Source organism: Delphinus delphis, chromosome 2 (genome assembly GCF_949987515.2).
Source record: "Delphinus delphis chromosome 2, mDelDel1.2, whole genome shotgun sequence".
NCBI lineage: Eukaryota > Metazoa > Chordata > Mammalia > Artiodactyla > Delphinidae > Delphinus > Delphinus delphis.
The window spans coordinates 106,126,463-106,148,349 of NC_082684.1; the positions used below are offsets into that span (position 1 = coordinate 106,126,463).

Here is a 21,887-nt window from a genome sequence, read left to right on the forward strand (position 1 = left end):
TTCATTGGTGCTTTCAACATCCTTTAACTCATGAGCAGCGCGTGCCAAACATCTGCACCACTAGTATGTGGCCTGCAGGCAACCACTTTTTAAATTTACTTGCGCTCTTTGTTGATTAACCTGAGAGTTTTCCAGAAAGCTTCAAAAACTTGTGATCTTCAGACAGGTTTCCAGGGCCACGGTTGTAAGTATCCAGACATAAGACGATTTTGCTATAATGTGCTTTACACTGTAATTCTGAAGCTAACAAAGATCCCGTGGTCAACGATCATAGAACCGTTGGAAGATAACAATTCAGAGCACATACTCAGCATGTAAAACACTCTGTAATGTGTATTAAAAAGGACCATTTTATATTTCTAGTGAACAGCACTGTTCTAGAATGCACTGCCACTGTTTATTCATTTGGGCATAGAACTTTTTCTGACTGCCAAATATTCTTTCTACAAACTAACAGCCCTGTCAGCAGTGTCTTTGATCTTGCACACTAGCTTGACGTAGCACTGTCAAGATTCTAGCTAGATACTTGAGGTACTGCATTTTCCTTGGAATTTGCACTCACAGCATTATCATTCTCCTATGGAAAGAATACTTTTGATGATCCAACACCACAGGTTTGGATCTTTCTTTTAATAAGTGGCATGCAAGGCAGAAATAGAGACACAGATGTAGAGAAAAAACGTATGGACACCGAGGGTGGGATGAATTGAGAGATCGGGACTGACATATATACAATAATATGTATAAAATAGGCAACTAATGAGAACCTGATGTACAGCACAGGGAACTCAGCTGTACAGTAGAAACTAAGACAACATTGTAAAACAACTATACCCCAATTAAAAAAAAAAAAGACGTGGCAGCACTGTGGATTGGGCAACAGATAGGAGGCAGAGCTTGGGAGGGACAGTTTTGCAAAAGCCCAGGCCAAAAACAAGTACCCTCTGCCATGGGGATGGTGAGAAGATGAACCAGAAGCATTTAGAAATAATGGGTAAGGGGACCAGCTGAATGTGGGGGATAAAAAGAAAAATATCTGAGGTCGAAGATGTAATTTCTTTTTTTTCTTTTAATTTTTAAAATTTTATTTATTTATTTGGCTGCACTGGGTCTTAGTAGCAGCACGTGGGATATTTGTTGCCGCATGTGGGATCTTTAGTTGTGGCATTTGAACTCTCAGTTGTGGCATGCATGTGGGATCCAGTTCCCTGACCAGGGATTGAATTCGGGTCCCCTGCATTGGGAGCACGGAGTCTTAACCACTGGACCACCAGGGAAGTCCCAAGGATATAATTTCTTGCATGAACAAAACTTGGGTAGATGATGAGGATGTCAATTAAGGAAACAGAGGAAGAGGAGCAGATTTAGGGATCCCAAGTGGGGACACGAGGTTCAGTGTGAGAGTTTATTTTAGACATGCTGAGTGTGAACTGCCCATGGAACGACCAGGTTGTAAATAATCGCGTGAATCTCAGCAGTGAGACAAAAGTTTGGGATGGGCAAGTGGATAACAATAAAGGACAGAGACAGGAGATGCAACAAAGGAGGATACACAGAGAGAGGAACCAAAGGAGATGGAAGTGCAGCCTAGGAGAATGCAGGAGGACAAAGAAGTGTGTCATGGAAGCTGAATATGAGAATTACAAGAAGGTAAAGGGGATCATCAGTGAGATCAACTTAGAAGACGACCACTAATAGATGTGGTTAGTGTTCACAATTTTTAAAGGGTAAAGGGAAAGAAAGGTCACTAGAATCAGCACTTAGGAGGGCACTGGTAACCTTTATAGGAGCACAGTTTGCCAATGCCTGAAATTGCTCTAACAAGGGACATAATCTTTCATTCTGCAATAAGAAACAAAAGGCTTAAAATTCAAGCGACTCCTTAAGTTAAAACCATAGCAAGCTCATTTTTTCTAAAGTGTAATGAATCACAGAATTTTAGAATTGGAAGGGTGCAATCATCTAACTGGTACTGATCATCTAAGTAATCCTCATTTTATGGTTGAGGAAAGTCCAGTACAGTGCAAGTTTCAAGGAAGAACCAGACCAGGCCCAGAGCTACTACCCAGTCCAGGCCGTAGAATACACGAAGCCCCTATGTAAAGCTCCCTCTGCTTCACCAGTAAACATGGAAGTGCCTGTCTAGAACTAAACATAATATTGATACATTGAGAGTAGAGGCTTTATTTACAATGATACTCAAACAGGATTTAGCAAAAGATCCTCTTCCTCCTTATCTCATCAGCATGGGCTGTACTTCATAAACAAAAAAGAAATATCCTGGGGGCAGGAAGTGAACTCTCTCCTCAGATATGTTCTCTAAATTCAAATAAGTTCCCTGCTCCCCAGCTGTTAGGAGCATAGTTGGTAGACATTTTATTAGCAGCTGGGATTCAAACTCCTGCCTCCCACTGCGGAACATGTCCAGGGAGACATCAACACTGGCCGGGAAAAGTTCAGGCTTTCACCTCACTCATGGCCTCCATAAGGCGAACGCTGTTGGTGACTGCTGTCGTCAGAAAAATGAACCTGTACCCTAAGGAGTCAAAAGCAACACCATACATGACTGAGGGCAGATTTAAGCCCCTAACACCAGCCATGTCAAGCCCCTCCAGTTCCACGGCCCTGGCTGGGTCAGAGCACCAGTTTATAGTCATAGATGCGTCCGTGCCATGCTCCTGGGCACAGCAACTTGCCATGCTTGGTGGAACTGGGCTTCCTGCTATTCAGCCCACAGCAAGATGCCAGCAAGTGGTACCCAGAGGCCAGTAAAGAAGCCTTCCTGAGGGCTGCCCTTTGTTCCCCAGATCCCACGGAAGCCTGATCTCACCTTTCTCTCTGCCCAGGAACCGGAGGGCTGAGATCTCAGAGAATGTGCAACCACCCAAGAACACCACCAAGATGAGGCGCAGGGACTCACTGGAAGCCTTGTCTTCCTTGGTCATGTCTGCAAAGACCAGACCAGACTCAGCTCTTCACCAGCACTACTGGATGATGCATCCGGCCCTCCTCTTGTTTCACCCCGCCCCCACTGGGCAAGGCCATGCACCTGTGAATGCCAGCTCACTGCAGTTGAGAAGCCGCACGACTTCATCCAGGCCCTGCCAGCTTTGCCGCTCCAGCACCTGGGAAGGCACAAGCGCTAGTTTCAAGTCTAGCAGCAGCCAGACTGTCACATTTCTTGCTAGTCACTCAGGTAGTTAAAAGTTGGGCCAGGCCAGGGACTAAGAGAAAGCAGAGAGCATGAAATATGAACAGGAGCGAGCCACTCGTTCTCACCTGCTCGATGATTCGGCAGCTGAGGGGCACGTAAGCACCACTGAACACATACGCCATGTCACGTGGCACTTTCAGATCATACTCGCCATCCACACGTGGGATCTAGAGGGCAAAGGGGACTGTATAAGGCAAGTGGCCACTCAGCCCTCCAGTCCTTTACAGGGTCAGAGAAAAGTGGCATACCCCTAAGAACAGTTCTTACTTCAACTAAAGTAAGAAACAGCAATAGCCTTGGAGGAAAAAAAAAAAAAGAATCCATAACTAAAGATGAAAGCTGTTCAGTGCCTGCTGATTCTCTTGAATGAGTTTCCATGCTCGCTGGAAAGAGGGACCCTTCTGACCCTTCAGCGACATGGGACATGTCTGTCACTGAAGCGGCACTTAGTGTATTCTCTGACATTGGTAGGTGTGAGTTACGTGTTCATTAAATGAATGAACCTTTGTGTCTTGTCTCATTATTAAGCTCATGCTATAATGCTACCACACAAAAGGATCTTTATAAAAACAAAATGACAGAGAGGATTTTGTTGGTTCAAAGTACTTCACAAAGGACTGACCCCACTGCCTCCCTTGTCCACCCCTGTTCTACATACCAAATTCAGCTTCTTGCTGATGGCGCGGAAATTGCTCCTCTTGGCCAGAGAACTGAAGGCATCAGTAATCTTTCCTGGGAAAGAAATCTGCGCTGGTTTCATCTAAGGTTTATGGATTAATGATGCTGCCACAGGTGATACCACTCAGGAAATGACAGGACCCCCTCTTCTCAAATAGCAGGACCTATCACATCTGAAGATCCCCTTCAAAGCCGTTCACCTACAGTTCCCTGGAACTGATTAAGACAAGCACCACCCTTCTCCCACCCGCAGTCTTCCTCCTCCTACAGGGTACCAGCCCTCTACTAAATGCAATCTACAGGGTGATCCTAGTTTACTGGTTAAGTGTACGGCCTTTGGAGTTAAATCTGACTTACTAAGGGGCCCTGAAGAAGTCACTTAACCTCCCTAAGCCTCGGTTTCCTCATGTGTAAAATGGAGATAATAAAACTTACCACACGGAAACTTTGCGAGGATTAAATGAGAAAGTGTATCTAAAAGGCTTAGCACGTCAGTGTTCAATAACTGGAAGCTGCTCTTACAAGCAGAAGTAGTGGCAGTAAGGACAGTAACAGTAAGGAATCACTTTCTCCTTCCCCAGCTCATTCTCTCCCCACCAGGGTGCTCTGCCTATTGAGAGAACGGGCAACAACAGCCGAGGAGGGTGAAAGGGGTTACCTGTACTCCCTGCTCACCTGCAGCCTTGTCCGTCACCAGCTTGCTCACTTTACTCTCCACAGCTGTGAGGGTGTCCCCCGGGGCCTGCTCCGTTAGGAGCCCAGCTCGCCGCAGATTGGAGAAGGTTAGCAGGTGCTCGGGGCCATAGCTCTGAAGAAAATGCAATTCAGCTCTCTACCGAGCGTTCACCAAGGGCCTAGCACTGTTAGGTGATATGGAGGTGGGGGAGAGGATTATGTGCTCTGTGTCCTGAGCAGCGCACACTTGTTTGTGGGGAAGATTTTCATATCAGAAATCACCAAATGCCAAACAAAGAATAAAAGCAGCACGGAACAATTAAAGAGCACAGAAAGCTGTCGATGTAAGGAGGTGGGGAAGGCTTCACAGAGGAGGTAGGACTTGAGAAGGACCTGGAAGGAAAGGTGTATTGACGCCTCGCAAGGTGCTAAATAAAGGGAGAATCCAGGAGTAAGAACTCACCACTGGGTCCAACAGCTGAATTGTTCAAATTCCCCCCGCATTGGCCACATAAGAGGGGAGGAGAGTGAAACAAGGGTAGTGGGAAGGGTCTCTGCGTGCTGAAAGGTGACCATCCCCACAACCTCTGAGAGGGAGGCTGCATGGGAACAGGAGGGTGATGGGGACAGGAAAGGGACCATTTCTTCTTTTGCCTCTTTCGAAAATGTCCAATGACCTCCCTCCACCAAGTTCCCTCAAGAACACAGTCTCCTGGCCTTACCTGCAGATACTGGGTTTTCAGGGATCGGTAATCCTTGGGGATCAAACCTGAGGGTAAGGAAGATAAAGGTTCATGAGCCAGTTGAGGTGCCCTAAAGTGTACAAACCAACAAACCAACCCTCGTCCCCCCACCAAAAAAAAACCCTAGTCAGAAGGAAGGAGTCAGTACATAACGTTAACCTTGCATCCTATGCAGCTGATTCTAAATTGACTCCTAAATTTACGCTTGCTTTTTGAAAGATATAGCCTGGATCTGAGAGTTCCAAGGAAGAGCCCCGAGGAAGCGACACCGAAACAAAAGCTAATCTAATCCGTAGTGGGGGGTGGGATGCGCCAGGAGGGAGGACAAGGGCCTTCCCGTGCATTTCTCTCTGGCTATGGGCCAGTTTTCTGGGGAACTGCTCAACAGCTAGTGGGGAATAGGAAAAGTGTTCAAATGAGTTCCCAAAGTGCAGCCTTAGATGTTTTTCTCCACAGAGGTAAGAAGAAATGGACTTCCAACTACAATAAAGGGGATTTAGAATAAGCAAATAACGTCTTTGGGTAGAAAGCAACCTTAAAGAATATTTGCCAACTGGAAGACTTCAACATTCAAAACAAGTTGCCATGAAAGGTTGCAGAATCTGAGCTTTTAAAATGTTTATGAAATTGGTTTTTCCTGGACTGTATCTTGATTATGAAATCTTGTTGCGGGTAGGAGGCCAGATGGAATGATGAGAGAAATGCCGTTCGGCTCTACCCCTTTGCAATCCTACGATGGGACAGGCCGTGTGCCGGGGGCGTTGGGGAGGGTGGATGTGGTCCTGTTTAGGGCTGGAACAATAAATTACCTTATGACCTGGGGATGTTTCACCCAAAACAAAAGCTGCTTTATTTTACAGGGGAAAGAATCCACGAGATTACAGGGAACTATCCCTAAGGTACAGCTTTTCAATCTGGCGTCTTTGGTCCCTGGGGCTCACCGTTCTCAGTGATGGACAAAAGGCACATGAGGCGAAGGCTTTCTATGGGTGACACCTGCACAGGAAGAAAGAGTCAAGGAGAATTCAAGTTTCATAACACACGCTCTCTCCTCTTGCTTCCGCTTGAGCCCCACCTCTAAACGCTGTTCCCAATATCTCCCCCCTTCCCGCCTCACCTGCCGGTCTATGTGCTCTTCAATGTAGTTGGTGCTCTCACGGATGCTGAAGCCCTCCAGCAGCGCTGCAAATAATCAGAGGAGAGCCTGTTACTGGGGGAGCTGCTCAGCTGTTGCCATCTATGCTAATGGGCGTCTTGTCTCCCCATCTCTTTCTTCATCCTTGGGGTGGGTTAAGGGGCCCCCAGGGCTTCTAGCAGGAACCAACATTCCACACAGCCAGCGTCAGCTGGAAAGAGCCAGAGAGCATCTTTTCAGGGCGGGCTGGGACTGGGAGCCACGGAAGCAGAAGCAGGAGAAGTAGCCAAGTCACCATGCTCAGTCTTGATGAGCTCCTGGAAGTCCTGCTTGGTTTTCTTCTTCATGATGGATTCACAGGCCCCGATATCTGCAGACAGGACAAAAGGGGAGCTGACATATCCTGGTTCTGGAAGAATGCCTCTTTATTGTCCAGAAGAATAAGGACCTCTTAAGGCAAAGTGCAGGAGCACTTCTTCACACTTTAGACCAAAGAAGAGCACTATTTTCCAAATGAACAGGGATCTCCTCCCAGATCTCCTCTGCAGGGTTCCCCTTGCCCTACCCTCAAGCTGAAACCTACGGAGACTCAGCAGGCGGTGCTCCTGCTTCAGTCCCTTGAGCTCCTGGGACACGAAGTTCTTCATCTGCTTTATGTCCATGCCTCTCCGGCGCTGTGGGGACATTCCCATGAGGTCAGCCCCTCTGCCCTCAGATGTGAGCAAACACTACCCTCCCTCAGTTCCCACCCACTGTAGCATCAGAAGGGGAGCCAAAGGGCAGCAGCCTGGGGAGCCACTGAGGAAACAGAGGACCCGGGCTGGGAGCCTCACGTCATACTGGGCCTGCAGGTTCCGGGCCTTCTGGCTCAAGAAGCCAAAGACATTGGAGAAGTGCTCGTTACGAATCTCATTAAACACCTGCAAGGAGAATGAGACAGGAACAAATTACTATACAGACACATACCTCGTTCCTTCCTGCCTCATCAGGGTAACAACGGCACAGGGAGAGTGCTCAGCTATTCTAGCAGAAGTACAAAGAAAGCTGAGCTGGTATCAGTAAGGACATGTCAAATCCCTGCTGTGTGCTCTGGGTTGTGCTCTTAACTGGCTGGGTGCCCCTCTGTCCTGGGGACTCGGCCTCTCCTCCCAGTGCCGGGGCCCACAGCCTCATGGTGGCAGTGGCCCTGGGGAAATCCTCTGCCAGCACCCATGTGCTCACCTTGTCCTCGGCGTTGAGCAGCACCTTCAGACTCTTGTCAGAGGATGTGACTTCTGGGCCAAAGTCGACACTCCCTTTGAGAGCAGAGGAAACAGCTCTGAGGATCTCTGATGAGTCCTTCCTTCCCCTTTCTTTCCGGAACTGCCATTAAAGGTCCCCCAGGGACTTCCCTAGTGGTCCAGTGGTTAGGACTCTGAGCTTCCAATGCCAGGGGCCCAGGTTCCATCCCTGGTCAGGGAACTAAGATCCCCCAAGGAGTGTCGCCCAAAAAAAAGAAATAAAGATTTAAACGTTCCCCCAAACTATTTGGAAGGCAGCAGTTCACTCCAAGCCTGGGTCTCTCCCACAAGTCCTGCACCCTCACCGTGGGAAGCTCCAGGAGCTGAGGACCCCTCCGTCTCACTAAGATGCCACTTACCACACTTGACGCGGAAGGTGTCATCCACCAGACCCTCGTAAACCACCTGGGAGCAAAGTGCTGTCACAAAGTCCACGTCTGAAACCGAGATCCCCGACAGTGAGGGTCTTCCCCGATGCAGCCTCCCACCCAGTTTGCTCAGTATCTGCTCAAGTGCCTTCCATGGGGCCCAAGTGCCCACGTCCCCAGTCAACGCTGGCATTCACAGGCTCAACTTGAGGATCCCAGCTGTGCCACCATGTTTCCCATATTCCCGTATCTTCTAGGGTCGACAGATGAGAGGAGTGCTGAGCATACTTCACCTCTGTCCAGGAGAAAGACATGTCCAATCTCTGGCCTTCGGCCCTTGGTTTCACCATCCTCCTCCTCTTCCAGTTTCCTCCACAATTCATGTGACATCTGTCAGGGCCCAAGACATTCACAATCTTATGTCCAGGTCCCTTGTGCAGCCCCACACCTACAGAACCCAACCCCTTTCCATGTGATCCTTCTCCTTGACCCCAAGAGAGGAGCTAATTATTAACGATATTACCTCTACTACTCCCACCTGTTCCTACCCCTCCTCATCCTGCCCCACACCAGTGAAGGAGCCTCTCCGCCCCCAAAGATTTAGGGATGCTACCTAGAGGTCCTGGGCCCTTGCCATTCTCTTAGCCACACAAGTTCTCCCCTCTGGGGACCTACTCTGGAGCAATGAAAGCAAGGTAAAGAATATACCTCACATCCCAGATGCCCATGAACAATCCTTGGTGGTTAGAAAACAAGTGAATAGGGGCTATCAGGACACAGAACTGCTCACCTTAGCACATCTGCCAATTCCATAGCAGTTAGGGAAGGGTCCATAGAGCGTGCTGAGGAGGTGCAAGGCCTGTGCCACAGTGTTGATCCAACACTGATCTCCTTCCTGCAGGGACCACATGGACCACAAAGATATGGATCAACCTGACAGATCCATCTGGAAAGTGGATAGGCCTAGAAGCCCTGAGCAGAAAGGCAGGGTCTGGGCAATGCTTGCAAAAGTCCATTTTCATTGGCCCCAGTGGAAGCCCCATGAGCCTCAAGCAGTGGTATTCCGTCTCCAAATTACTATCACTCATGATAAATTATGAGGTGGATGAAGGTTGAATCCATATTTCTAGCCCACAGGACCCCATGTCTGTCCCGACTCCTTGATGCCAAGACCCAAGGGCCCTGCATTTACCAGGAAGTAGTCCCTGAAAAATTCTGGTAGTTCCATGCTCAACAGATCCACATCAAGAGGCAACAAAGAGAAGGCCCATTCGTCACAGCTCACATCTGTGGGTACAGACAGCATCAGCCTCCCTGCCGAAGGCACGTGGCTCCACATTAAGAGGGAAGCTCCACTACAGCCGTGCAAAAACTCCTGAGTGCCTGCCACACGCCAGGTACTGCACTGAGCACGGGATGCTCAGAGGCGAATAAGATACAATCTCTGCCCGGAAGGGGCTCACAGGCTGATGAGGAAAGGAGACATGTACGTAACAGCCTGTAATACAGTGGGATCTCAGTGGTGTGTTTTCGTTAGAGTGCGGACCAAAAGTGCTGATGAAACACTCCTTCATTTATGCATTATTGGACAAATACTGACGGAGAGCCACATATGTATGGTGCTAGGCTAAATACTGGGGACATGGTGGTAAACGGAATGGACATGCTCCTGACTTCTGAAGCTGACAAGGTAGTGAGAGAGTACACACCAGACAAATCTAACTACAGTTATATGCTCCAAAGGAGTAAAACAGCAACCTATGAGCACAAATATTTCAGGGATCTAACCCCAACTACAGGCACAGGAAAGACTTCCCTAAAGAAGAGACATTTGGCTTAGAATTTGAGTATGATTTGGGTAGGCAAAAAGCTGTAGGGTGAGGAACATTCTAGGCAACAAGAACTGGTGTGTGAAGTCCCCATGGCTGGAGGGTAGTGAGTCAGGAGAGAGGAGTAGCACGTGAGGAGGCTAAAGGGCCAGGAAGGGGCCAGACTGTAGAGGCACAGGAGGCCATGCTGAGTATCCTGGGCTTTATTCTGAGCCACTGCAGGATTTCCAGTAGGGAGGATGGCGACCAGGTTTGTGTTGCACGGAGGATGGAGTGAGGAATGCACACAGGAGGGAAGGCACGAGTTTTGCTTGTGGGAGTCTTGGGAGGTAAGAAGAGGGCATCGGTGATTTTCAACTATAGCCCCACTAGTATTCTAATTTGGGGTCTTCCTTCCCATTCTCAGTACCCTCTCCTCCTGCCAGGCCAACAGGAATAAGGCAGGGAAAAGGAGATGGGTACGGGGAACAACCATCACGGCCTTCTTCCACACGTCCTCCCCCTCTCCACTCATATCCGTCTCCTCTCACCTCCATAGATGCCCTCTTCCTCAAGCACCATCTCACACGCATAAAACTGAAAGAGAAAGGGAAGCTGATTAGTAACCCCCTTCTCCATTCTTTCCATTTCTCTGGAGTTCCTCTGTGGTCACTGATGAGGACCACACTTATTCTTTTTTTTTTTTTTTTGCGGTACGCGGTCCTCCCACTGTCGTGGCATGTCCCGTTGCGGAGCACAGGCTCCGGACGCGCAGGCTCAACGGCCATGGCTCACAGGTCCAGCCGCTCCGCGGCATGTGGGATCCTCCCGGACCGGGGCACGAACCCGTGTCCCCTGCATCGGCAGGTGGACTCCCAACCACTGCTCCACCAGGGAAGCCCAAGGACCACACTTACTGAACCCAGTGAAAAAGACAAAAGAACCCAGACTCTTAGATCTAGAAAGGACCGCTGGAATCACTGGCCCAACGCTTTGTTTCCTCTTCAGCCATTTCATTCACTTATTAAGCCAACTGCTTTTTTTCTCCCTGATTGACTAGAAAAGCTTTACAAAGGAGAAAGTATTCAGCTGTCAGGGAAGGGTGGGTCCTGCCAGCAGCGACGGGAAGCAGGGCATGACAGTGCTATAGAAACAGAGGAGGAGGAGCAGGTGTAGGTAAAAAGCAATGGTGTGGAGAGAGCAGGGATGGAGTTCTGGTTAGGACATGTCCATGGGACCTCTGCAGACACCGAGGGAGGTCTGGACAGACAGCCTTGGGGGCTAAAGTCACATACACTGCACTTAAAGTGGATAGCTTGTCCAAAAGAACATACAGAGAGAAGAGAGCTTAGGACAGGACTCTAGGGAACCAAAATTAAAAGGGTGCACAGTCCAAGACCGGGCAGAGAAGACCGAGAAAGAATACATAGAGAGGTGAGACTAGGAGAAAACAGCACCCCTAAATAGCACCTCTAAAGGCAGAGTTTCAAGGAAGAATGGGCAACAGTCTCAAATGCCAGAGAAGTTAAGGAGGAAGAGCATGACATAGACATCACTGGATTTGACAATGGAGATCTTAGGCGACTAGATTAAAAGGTGAAGGTGGGGGCTTCCCTGGTGGCACAGTGGTTGAGAGTCCGCCTGCTGATGCAGGGGACACGGGTTCGTGCCCCGGTCCGGGAAGATCCCACATGCCGCGGAGCGGCTGGGCCCATGAGCCATGGCCACTGAGCCTGCGCGTCCGGAGCCTGTGCTCCGCAACGGGAGAGGCCACAACAGTGAGAGGCCCATGTACCGCAAAAAAAAAAAAAAAAAAAAAAAAAAAAAAAAGGTGAAGGTGGACGTGGGGAAGCAGAAGCAGTGGCAGCAGATAATTCTTCAGTCTGGCCACAAATTAAGGGAGAGTCGCTGTCAGGGACAAGAGATGAGGACAGAGAACTGTTTAGAAGGGATAAATATGGTTGAAGATATAAGAGTCTACTTGATGAAGCAAGAGAGTGGAGAAAGCAGGCAGGGATGGGGCCAAGAACACAGGTGAGCCTCCGCTCTTAGATGGGGAAAGGCCAGTGACTTGTCCTCCTTTTTTATTTTTTGTAAATTATTTTCTATTTTTTATTTTATGTTTTTTTGGCCATGCTGCGTGGCTCATGGGGATCTTAGTTCCCTAACCAGGGATCGAACCTGCGTTCCCTGCAGGGGAAGCAAGGAGTCTTAACCACTGGACCACCAGGGAAGTCCCTATGGACCTACTTTTAATGCTAACTAATTGAATTCCATAGCCCAGTTTGAAAACTGCCGATCTTCATAGTTAACAAAGGAAGTCTCAGGACGAGAGACAGATTTCCTCTTCCCTACAGCTACTAAGGAAGGCATCATCCTATGATGGAAAATTAGGTCAAAGGATTTGATCAGATAGGGTGTTAGAAAGAAAAAATTCATGAAAATATCAATTTTCTTTTTCTGTGTGATATAGAGGCTTGTAGCATTATTTGAAACTGTTACCAACTTGTTCTATTCCCTATTTAAACAAGTCTGTCCTTGGAAGTATAATTTGAAAAAAAAGATTCTTGTAAGACTCCAAAAACTAGAAATTACTGCTATAGCTCTTTTAATAACATTCAAAAGTATCCTGTAATTTTGATTGGTTATTTTACACAATAATTTTCTTGCCCTAGTAATAATGTTATACTTGATGTATTTGTATTCCTAAACAGGATAAATAGCTGTAAGACTGTGCCATCGGGACTCCCCTGGAGGTCCAGTGGTTGAGACTCTGTGCTCCCAATGTAGGGGGCCCGGGTTCAAGCCCTGGTCGGGGAACTGGATCCTACATGCATGCCCCAACTAAGACCCCACAGGCCGCAACTAAAGATCCTGCATGCTGCAACTAAGACCCGGAGCAGCCAACTAAATAAATAAACATTTTTTTAAAGAGGGACTTCCCTGGTGGTGCAGTGGTTAAGGATCCGCCTGCCAATGCAAGGGACACGGGTTCAATCCCTGGTCCAAGAAGATCCCACATGCCGTGGAGCAACTAAGCCTGTGTGCCACAACTACTGAGCCTGTGCTCTAGAGCCCGAGAGCCACAACTACTGAACCTGTGTGCCACAACTACTGAAGCCTGCACGCCTAGAGCCTGTGCTCCGCAACTAGAAGCCACCACAATGAGAAGCCCGAGCGCTGAAATGAAGAGTAGCCCCCGCTTGCCATAAGTAGAGAAAGCCAGCATGGAGCAATGAAGACCCAACGCACTCAAAAAAAAAAAAAAAAAATTGAAAAGTAAATAAATAAAAAATAAAAGTATTACCTCTCTTGATCCTCATAATTCTATGAGGTGTGGAAGATTAATGCTATGTGCTCCTTATTTTATGGTTACACAGAAGAGTCCTATTCATCCCTCATTCATTTATGTCAGTAAAACTGAAATCCTACAGGGCTACTTTTTTTTTTAATTTTTTAAAAATTAATTAATTAATTTTATTAATTTATTTTTGGCTGTGTTGGGTCTTCGTTGCTGTGCACAGGCTTTCTCTAGCTGTGGAGAGCAGTGGCTACTCTTCATTGCAGTGCGCAGGATTCTCATTGCGGTGGCTTCTCTTGTTGTGGAGCATGGGCTCTAGGCGTCTGGGCTTCAGTAGCTGTATCACGCGGGCTTCAGTAGTTTTGGCTCACGGGCTCTAGAACGCAGGCTCAGTAGTTGTGGTGCACGGGCTTAGCTGCTCCACAGCATGTGGGATCTTCCCGAACCAGGACTCGAACCCGTGTCCCCTGCATTGGCAGGTGGATTCTTAACCACTGCACTACCAGGGAAGTCCCTACAGGGCTACTTTTAATGCTAACTAATGGAACTCCATAGCCCAGTTTGAAAACTGCCAATCTTCATAACTAACAAAGGGAGTCTCAGGAAGAGAGAGAAAATTCCTCTTCCCTACAGCAACTAAGGAAGACACTGTCCTGTAATGGAAAATCAGGTCAAAAAATTTGATTAGATAGGGTGTTAGAAAGAAAAAAATTCATAAAAATATCAATTTTCTTTTTTCTGTGTGATATGGAGGCTTGTAGCATTATTTGAAACTGTTAACAATTTGTTCTATTCCCTGTTTAAACAAATCTGTCCTTGGAAGTATAATTTGAAAAACAGGGTTTTGTAAGACTCCAAAAACTAGAGATTACTGCTATAGCTCCTTTAATAACATTCAAAAGTAACCTCTAATTCTGATCGGTTATTTTACTCAATAATTTTCTTGCCCTGGTAATAATGCTACACTTGATATATTTGTATTCCTAAACAGGATTAATAGCTGTAAGACTGTGCTATCAATCTTCAAATGATCTTCAAAGGAAGATCATTGGTTCCTTCCTCTTGTTCCTTTTAAATGATGAGAAAACAATATAAGCCTATGATTCCTCTAGACTTCTTAATAGAAACTGAAAGTCACCTCATTTAAAAGAGATAAGTACTATTATCAACTCCATTTTATAGATGAGAAAACTGAGACACAGAGCAGTTAAGTAACTTATCCAAGATCACACAGGTAATAGGTGCTAAAGCATGGATTCACAGCCAGACAGTTTGGCTTCAGTGTCTTTAGTCTTACCTACTGCTTCTATTTTCTTTAGAATTTTCTTGGAAAAATTGCAAAGGAATAAATCCCTGTCCTTTCAACTTTAATTTCTACCTGCTCTAAGTGTGGCATGCACTACTTGGTATAACTGTATAGTCCTACGACGGGCAATGTATAGACCTGGTACATCATTCCTCCCAATCAATCAGGTTGAGGATGTACCTACAATGCACCCCGTTGATGTGGGGATGACAGGGGAGCTTGATGGAATCGAGAAACGGAGATACTATGACAGATCACCTAACACTTACTGCAATTATTGAGGTAAAGATGGAAGAAACCTAGCCTGGCTATGTTAATTCACTATGTGACTGTGGGCTTCAGTTCCCTCAGCTGCTCCAAGCTTAGAGACCATTTTACTGCACCCTGTGTAAGAAAAACCTCTTCCAAAGTACACTGGTATGGTTCTGATAACCCAAGGGCAGCCCAGCCACATGCCTTCGATGAGCGTGGGGCGGGAGGGTGAAGATTTATTGTGTTTGTTATTAAAGGGATATAGGGAGAAAGTCATTGAAAAGCCATAACATTGTGCACCATTACTATATAGGAATTGGTGTTAGAAGGGATACATAGCAGGTTCTACTTCAAAAATGTCAATCTTTTCACTTAAAGAAATCTATGTAGAGGACATCTCTCACAACTATACAATCTATATTCGGGGCAATTTGATGACAGATTCTCTGCTACCTTAATAAAAAGACGGTGACAGGTATTTTGCTCAGTCACCTATAATTTGCTTTGAGGGAGATACAGCTATATAGTGTTGGCCCCTTACCCCTTCCTAGTCCCCAGTCCTGTTCTACCCAATGTCATTTCCACCAGGGTCCAAACTCACCTTCTGAGGACTGAAGATCACTTTGTATTTTCGAGTTCGGCCAGCCATTTTGTCAGCATTGACAAGATCTACAGACAGAAAGGATGCAACTCAAAAGCCATGGACCTTTGTTAGACTAGAAGCAAGGAAGCAGAGAGCCTCTACGAGGAGCATGGCCTACCCAAACAATTCTTTTCTTATTAAAGGGTTCTTATGGTCAGGGTCCTTAGACCTTCCCACCCTTTCCCAGGTCTTAGTTATAATGAACACCATGGCACACTCACTGGCAATGTACCGCATATTCTTGATGCGAGGTCTGACCAAGAAGCATAATCTATGGGAGAGAAGGGGGAAAAAACCTCAGTGAAGAAAAATCATGAAGTTGGTGATAGCAGCTTAGAAGAAACTTAAACAATGCCAACTCTTTCACCATTTGCTACAGTTCTCACCCCAGCCAAAGCCCTGCCAGCTCTTTTGGCTCACTACATACCAAACACACAGGACCTAGGACTTCCCTGGTGGCGCAGTGGATAAGACTCTGCGCTCCCAATGCGGGGCGCCCAGGTTCAATCCCTGGTCAGGGAACTAGATCCCACATGCATGCTGCAACTAAGAGTTAGCATGCCACAACTAAGGAGGCGGCGAGCCAAAACTAAGGAGCCCTGGATCCGCAGCTAAGGAGCCCGCCTGCTGCAACTAAGAAGCCCACCTCCCGCAACTAAGACCTGGTGCAACCAAATAAATAAATAAAATTTTTTAAAAAATATGAGTATATAATTAAGAGTTTAAACACACACACACACACACACACACACACACACACACACACACACACAAGACTCCCCTCGATAAAACAGGTATATCGTGGTGGGTTGGGGGCACTTATTGGCCTTATGGTGGACCCAGGAGTTCCTGCTCTCAAATAATTTACAGTCTATTGGGCAAAATAAGATGCACATATGTATGGAGTATATTAACAATCAAGTGTTAAAAAACAATACAAGAAAGTATATAAAATAGTATTCTTCAAACTGGGGTTCATGGATGTATTCTCCATGTATCTAGGAGAATTATTTCCTCTAAGGGAGGGTGTACATTACTTAAGTTGAGAAGTATTAAAAATAAAAACAAACACCAGACAACAGGCAGGATGTGACTGTGTACCAGGTGAACAGGACAAACACTGAACCCCATGCAAATCTAGAGGAGGAGAAAATCACCCTGGAATGGCAACTGAGAGCTGTGTGGAGGAGGTGGGGCTGGATTCTGAAGGCTGGATATTTGTCGCAAGAACAGTGAGGAGAGGAGAGAATTTCAGGCAGAGTGGGTGGAGTGGCCAAAAACACGGAGGTACGTGTGCAGAGCCTGGAAGCACGCAAAAGTGCGAGCTAAATAGTGGGGACATGAAAGAGACCAGGCTGGAAAGGGGGTGAGAGGCCTCCCTGGAGGCAGCCTTGGAATCTATGACGAACAATGAGGACCTCACTCGGTAAGTAAGGGAAGCCTTGAAGGTTCTTCAGGAGAGCCCAATGAAAATATTTTTGAAAGATTATTCAATCTGGTTAGAAATGGTAGGTTGGGTTAAAGAGAGATGAGGACAAGGGAGGGATAAACCGCAGAAAGGGAGACCAATTAAGAGGCTAAAGCACAACCTAAGGATGAATTTGTAAAAGAGGAGGGAAGCAAACCATGTCACAAACATCATGGTGCTAGATCTCGGCCAAGAACCAATCAAAGACCAATCAAAGGCCAATCAAAGGACCTCCTCCAGCTTGGAGCCGAGACAGAGTCTCCCAGACACTCACTGTTCACTGGAGCTGAAGGCTGGCTTGTTCTCCACTTTGTACAGCTTGTCTACTTCATGTTGCTACAGAGAGAATCCAACAAAACAATGGATATAAGTGTGCTTGGAAATCCAAAGCCCGATACAATGACAGGGGTCTTCTGGAAGGGCTCCCTCCTATTTATACTAATTCTAGCAGTCTAAGTACCTCCCTGACAACCATCCCACTGAACCTTCCTCAAACTGTCAATAGAAAACCCCAAAATAAAACAATTCAAAAACAATACAAAGAGTATCAATCCCCCCTTGTCACCGTAACTCTGCCATCCCCTATTTACTGTAACTCTGCCATCCCCTATTTACCCTATAAGGGTAGTCACTCTTCAGTAATATATACTGTTCATCAAAAGAAAAACTGCTTAATAGGAAAGAAGGGCCTGATCCACGTGGGGAAAGGGGCAGGTACCTTTAGGATGGAGACATTGGCGATTCGATCCAATGGGCTCATGAGATCTGCCTCAATGAACAAGTCCTTTTTTCCTGGAAGCTGAAGGAGACACAGTATCTTGGGTTACTCTCAGGTCACACGAGCTCCCTCGGCTGACAGCTCATCCAGCCATCCACTTAATAGAAGCACAGTCTCTGAGTTGGAAGGGCACTAGACCTCATCTACCCCAGCACCTTATTTATTGCCTATATCCACAGCTGACATTTCTCTACATATTCACCTATTTTGTTTTCTCATTTTCTGTACCAGTGGAAAGATATTTCACCTTCTTTCTAAGGTTAAGTCCTTGTCACTCAACCCTCCTGCTCGCCTGTGACCTTGTTCTACATCATTGCTCCTCTACTCCACCACCTCTTCCACTGTCTCCTGATAACCCAATCGATTTCCTGCTGAACGAAGCCAAACAAAACAAAACCACACCGTGTATCCTCCAGCCCCTCAACTAACTGCCAAATATCTCTTTAAATGGCATTTTTCTTCTAATTACAAAAATAACCTATGTTCAAGGTGGAAAACTTAACCCAGGACAGTCCTCACCCTCACACCCACTCTCTCATGCCAAATCCCTGTCTCCTCGTTCCCGCTTCATCACTCCTGATGCTGCCCTTTCATCTGTCCAGAGGAAGGAGAGGTCACACTGAGCAGAAGAGAGGGGGAAGTCGTTGAAAGCTTCCTCTCAACTAGGCTTTGACAAATGGGTAGGATGTTGGCAGTGATAGATTGAGATGGCAATCTAGCAAAGGCCAGGAAAAGAGAACAGGCTGAATGGTAAGGGCAGAACAAGCAATTCAGTTTGCCTGATAGGTAAGGCAGTGGTCCTCAACCAGGGCTGATTTTGCCCCCCCGGGGACATTTGGTAAAGTCTGGAGACATTTTGGATTGTCCACCTTGGGGCAGGGGGTGTTACGGGCATCTAGTGGGTAGAGGTTAGGGATGCTGCTAAATATCCTACAATGCACAGGACAGTCCCACCACAAAGAATCAAGCAGCCCAAAATGTCCATAGCACCAAGGTCGAGAAATCTTGATGTAGGGGAATGGTGTGAAACAAGACGGAAATCTTTGACAGGAATTAGAGCATGAAGGGTCCCAAATGCCAAGTTAGGGAGTTTGGTGTTGATCCTCTATGGAACAAGGAAAAATAGAAAGCTTTTGTACACTGAAGCATCCAATCAGCTGGGAATTTTCATTAGGTAAATCTGGGAACTGTGGGTAAAATGGATTGGAGACATGAGAAACTAGAGATAAGGACTACACTTATGTGGTTAATGCAACAGTCCAAGCAGCCCAAGGACTTCCCTGGTGGTCCAGTGGTTAAGACTCTGCGCTTCCACCGCAGGGGGTGAGGGTTCCATCCCTGGTCGGGGATGCGCGGCATGCCGTGGGGTTTGGCAAGAAAACAAAAGACATACAAGCAGTCCAAGCCTGTGGTAATGAATGAGGACCCGATTTAGGCTGGTGGTGATGTGAACAAAAATAGGTTTTTTAAGAGATACATGGAACGTGTAATCGAATTTTTAAAAATACTTGAAAGAAATTAACAGTGTTAACAGTGCTTGTATCTGATAGTAGGGTTGTAAGTGATTTTTTTTTCTTTACACTTTATCTTCTGCATTTTCTAGAATTTGTTAGTGTTATTTTATAATCACCATTTAAAAAGTCAGGTGTAGGGCTTCCCTGGTGGCGCAGTGGTTGAGAGTCCGCCTGCCGAGGCAGGGGACACGGGTTCGTGCCCGGTCTGGGAAGATCCCACATGCCGTGGAGCGGCTGGGCCCGTGAGCCATGGCCGCTGAGCCTGCGCATCCGGAGCCTGTGCTCCGCAACGGGAGAGGCCACAACAGTGAGAGGCCCGCGTACCGCAAAAAAAAAAAAAAAAAAAAGTCAGGTGTAAGGAAATAAATATCCACAGGACTCAGCAACTGGTTTAGTTAAGTGTGAGGAGGGAAGAAGAGTCAAAGATGATTCTGAGGTTTCAAGCCTGAATAGCAGTGCCCATTAATAAGAATTAAGTCAGAGGAAGTTAGTTTGAAGAGGACATTACTGCACAGAAATCCACTCTGGCCACGTTAAGTCATCCTTGTGGGCAGCTCTTCCTCAGGTCATTCTATTTACAAGTTTCTATCCTTGGTCTCATTTACTCTTTCATGGGGATCTCACCAGAACTAGTGGTTCTAACTAGCATCTCTTTTCAATTCCTCAGACATCTTTTGGGTGTCTTTCATGTGCCAATCATTGTGCTACCACTACAGGACATATTACAGAGAAATAAAATATGGTCCCACATCCCCTGAGGTTCTCCCAAGTCTCCATCTTTACCCTAGCTGCAATTCTACCTTTCTATCTTCTGATGTTACAAGCAGTATTTCCTCCTAGCATCTTAACTTCATCCTATCCAAACCCAAACTATTCAACTTCCCCCACCAAAACTGTTCCTCTTTCTAATTCTTTTTCTCATTTCTATTCAATGTTCATGCAACAAATATTTATTAAGCACATGCTAAGTGCCTGACTCTAAGCTAGGTACTCACTAGGTATACATGTGGGACAAAATAGGTATGTCCCTGTCCTCAAGGACCTTCAAATCTAGTGGGGAATATGAACGTTAAACAAAAGACTATATATGTAATCCATTAAAATTACAGTAATAGCATTACTTTCTTATTAGCTCAAGTTAAAAATGTCAAATTCAGCTTTGCTTCTCCCTTAACCTTTACGACCAATCAATGTCCTTGAGTCTTTGACTCAAAAAAACCCCATCAATTCCTTTCATTTCCACTGCCACTAATTTTGTGTGGGCCTTTATTACTTCAGTCTGATCTATGGTCTCCTCACTGGCCTTCTTGTTTTGCCCATTTATCCAACTTCACAATGGCTATTAGAATCATCTTCAAGTATTGTTTCATGTCACATATTGGGGAAAATTTTTCAGTAGCTGCCTAATGCCTATTGTGTAACTTCTCATCCCTCTCTTCTCTGTATTACATGCCTGTCCTTCCCTGGTTCCTCAACTTTGCTCCTACCAGTCCTTCTGCCTGGAACATCCTCTCCCATCTCCAAGGAAAATACGCTCATCTTCACACTCCAGCCCCTTGAAACTCCTAGATCACACTCCAGCTACAAATGATTGTTTCAGGCGCCCTAGCTATCACTCGTTCACCACATGATACCCTGTGTGTGGTAATTTGTGTTTCATACTGCTCCCACTGGAACGTAAGAACCCTAAGGACAAAGTTGTCTTAACCATCTTTCCATCCCCAGTGATGCTTGGCACTAGTGGTGTCTCCCTTGTCTGTATGAAAAAAAGGGGGAGCGGAGGGGGGATTTCCATTAACTCTCTGGCCAGATCGTCCCAAGTTTCCCTCCCTGAGTGCTTCATTTTGGACCTGCCACTGAAGCTCCAAGGACAATACCAAGGGCCAAGAGCAAGACCAAGGGAGCTCGGTAAGAAAGAACTATGCATCCAGTGAGTGCTGCTCATACAGTAAGGCCCCCAGCGTGGCAGGCACTGACCTGCTCCAGCAGATAGATGAGCTGGTCTCGGGCCAGCCTCTTGAGCATGGAGAAGTCAGGCAGCTCTGGGGCATCCGGACGATGGGGAAAAGCCATGGCAGCGGTCACCTGGGCCGCAGGGTGGAAGAAGGGGGACGCCCTCCGCTCTGAGAAGGCCGGCAGCACCCCAGGTTAAGCGCAGGATGGCTCTCCTTCAGGTAAAGGCACAGACTTCGAAAGAGCCCCCGAAGGGGCCCTCGCTCCTCAGCCACAATGGAGGAATGAATGGCCACCTCCTGGCCGGACAGCCGCAGCCTCGGGGGACCTCGCCTCAGGCTTGCAGCCACTTTGTCCCACCCCACCCCTCCCGGTCCACTCTGCCGGTCCGCAGGACCTGGGTCTACACCTGCAGAGGTACCCGCCTCCTGCCAAAGAGAGGGACGACTTCCTAGACCTCCCGGAAGTCCCGTGCACTCTACCAGCGCTCAGCGTACCCGGAAAAGGACGGCGTCCTGGAAGGGACATTTGAAAACGAGCGGCAACGCGTCAAGGTTCAGTTTCATTCCTGACCGGAGGCGAGTGTTCCTGTGATAAAAGAATTATACCTTAAACTAACTTTGAAGGGTACACCCAATTCTCCTAGCTCACCCAAGCAAGCGATGGGCACTTGCTTGATTTTCAGAACTTGGTGAAATCGGCGAAACCAACTCGGAATCCGGAGGGCATTGATCACTGAGGATCTGGGCTGTCAATCAAATCTACTCCACA

At 47.0% G+C, this 21,887-nt stretch overlaps 1 protein-coding gene across 2 annotated transcripts; it reads right to left on the bottom strand.

Moving 5' to 3' along the window:
• Nucleotides 1–2,168: 2,168 nt before the first annotated feature.
• On the bottom strand, nucleotides 2,169–21,482 carry VPS33B (VPS33B late endosome and lysosome associated). 2 transcript variants are annotated; one of them, XM_060005414.1, is made up of 23 exons: nucleotides 21,141–21,480; nucleotides 17,590–17,670; nucleotides 17,146–17,207; nucleotides 15,625–15,674; nucleotides 15,362–15,429; nucleotides 10,453–10,498; nucleotides 9,286–9,380; nucleotides 8,884–8,988; nucleotides 8,387–8,483; nucleotides 8,085–8,162; nucleotides 7,667–7,740; nucleotides 7,279–7,365; nucleotides 7,029–7,119; nucleotides 6,741–6,815; nucleotides 6,428–6,492; nucleotides 6,252–6,306; nucleotides 5,290–5,336; nucleotides 4,568–4,700; nucleotides 3,873–3,946; nucleotides 3,280–3,381; nucleotides 3,050–3,125; nucleotides 2,831–2,947; nucleotides 2,169–2,536 (listed from the first exon to the last, which is right to left on the bottom strand). In XM_060005414.1, exons 1-23 carry the CDS (start codon nucleotides 21,234–21,236, stop codon nucleotides 2,457–2,459), a joined length of 1,854 nt encoding a protein of 617 aa, XP_059861397.1. In that variant the 5' UTR covers nucleotides 21,237–21,480; the 3' UTR covers nucleotides 2,169–2,456. The 2 variants fall into 2 exon arrangements, with proteins under 2 accessions (XP_059861397.1, XP_059861398.1); XM_060005415.1 differs by lacking the exon at nucleotides 2,831–2,947 and having other exon boundaries at nucleotides 21,141–21,482.
• Nucleotides 21,483–21,887: the final 405 nt, after the last annotated feature.

Bases quoted from the DNA above. Each gene is read 5' to 3' on its own strand.
- VPS33B (XM_060005414.1), bottom strand. From the start codon at position 21,236: ATGGCTTTTCCCCATCGTCCGGATGCCCCAGAGCTGCCTGACTTCTCC. The intron at 6,493-6,740 runs GTGACTTGGCTA...GATTATTTGCAG, and splicing joins GCTCATCAAGACTGAGCATG to CGCTGCTGGAGGGCTTCAGC. The intron at 4,701-5,289 runs GTAAGGCCAGGA...CATTTTCTTCAG, and splicing joins TGAAAACCCAGTATCTGCAG to AGCTATGGCCCCGAGCACCT.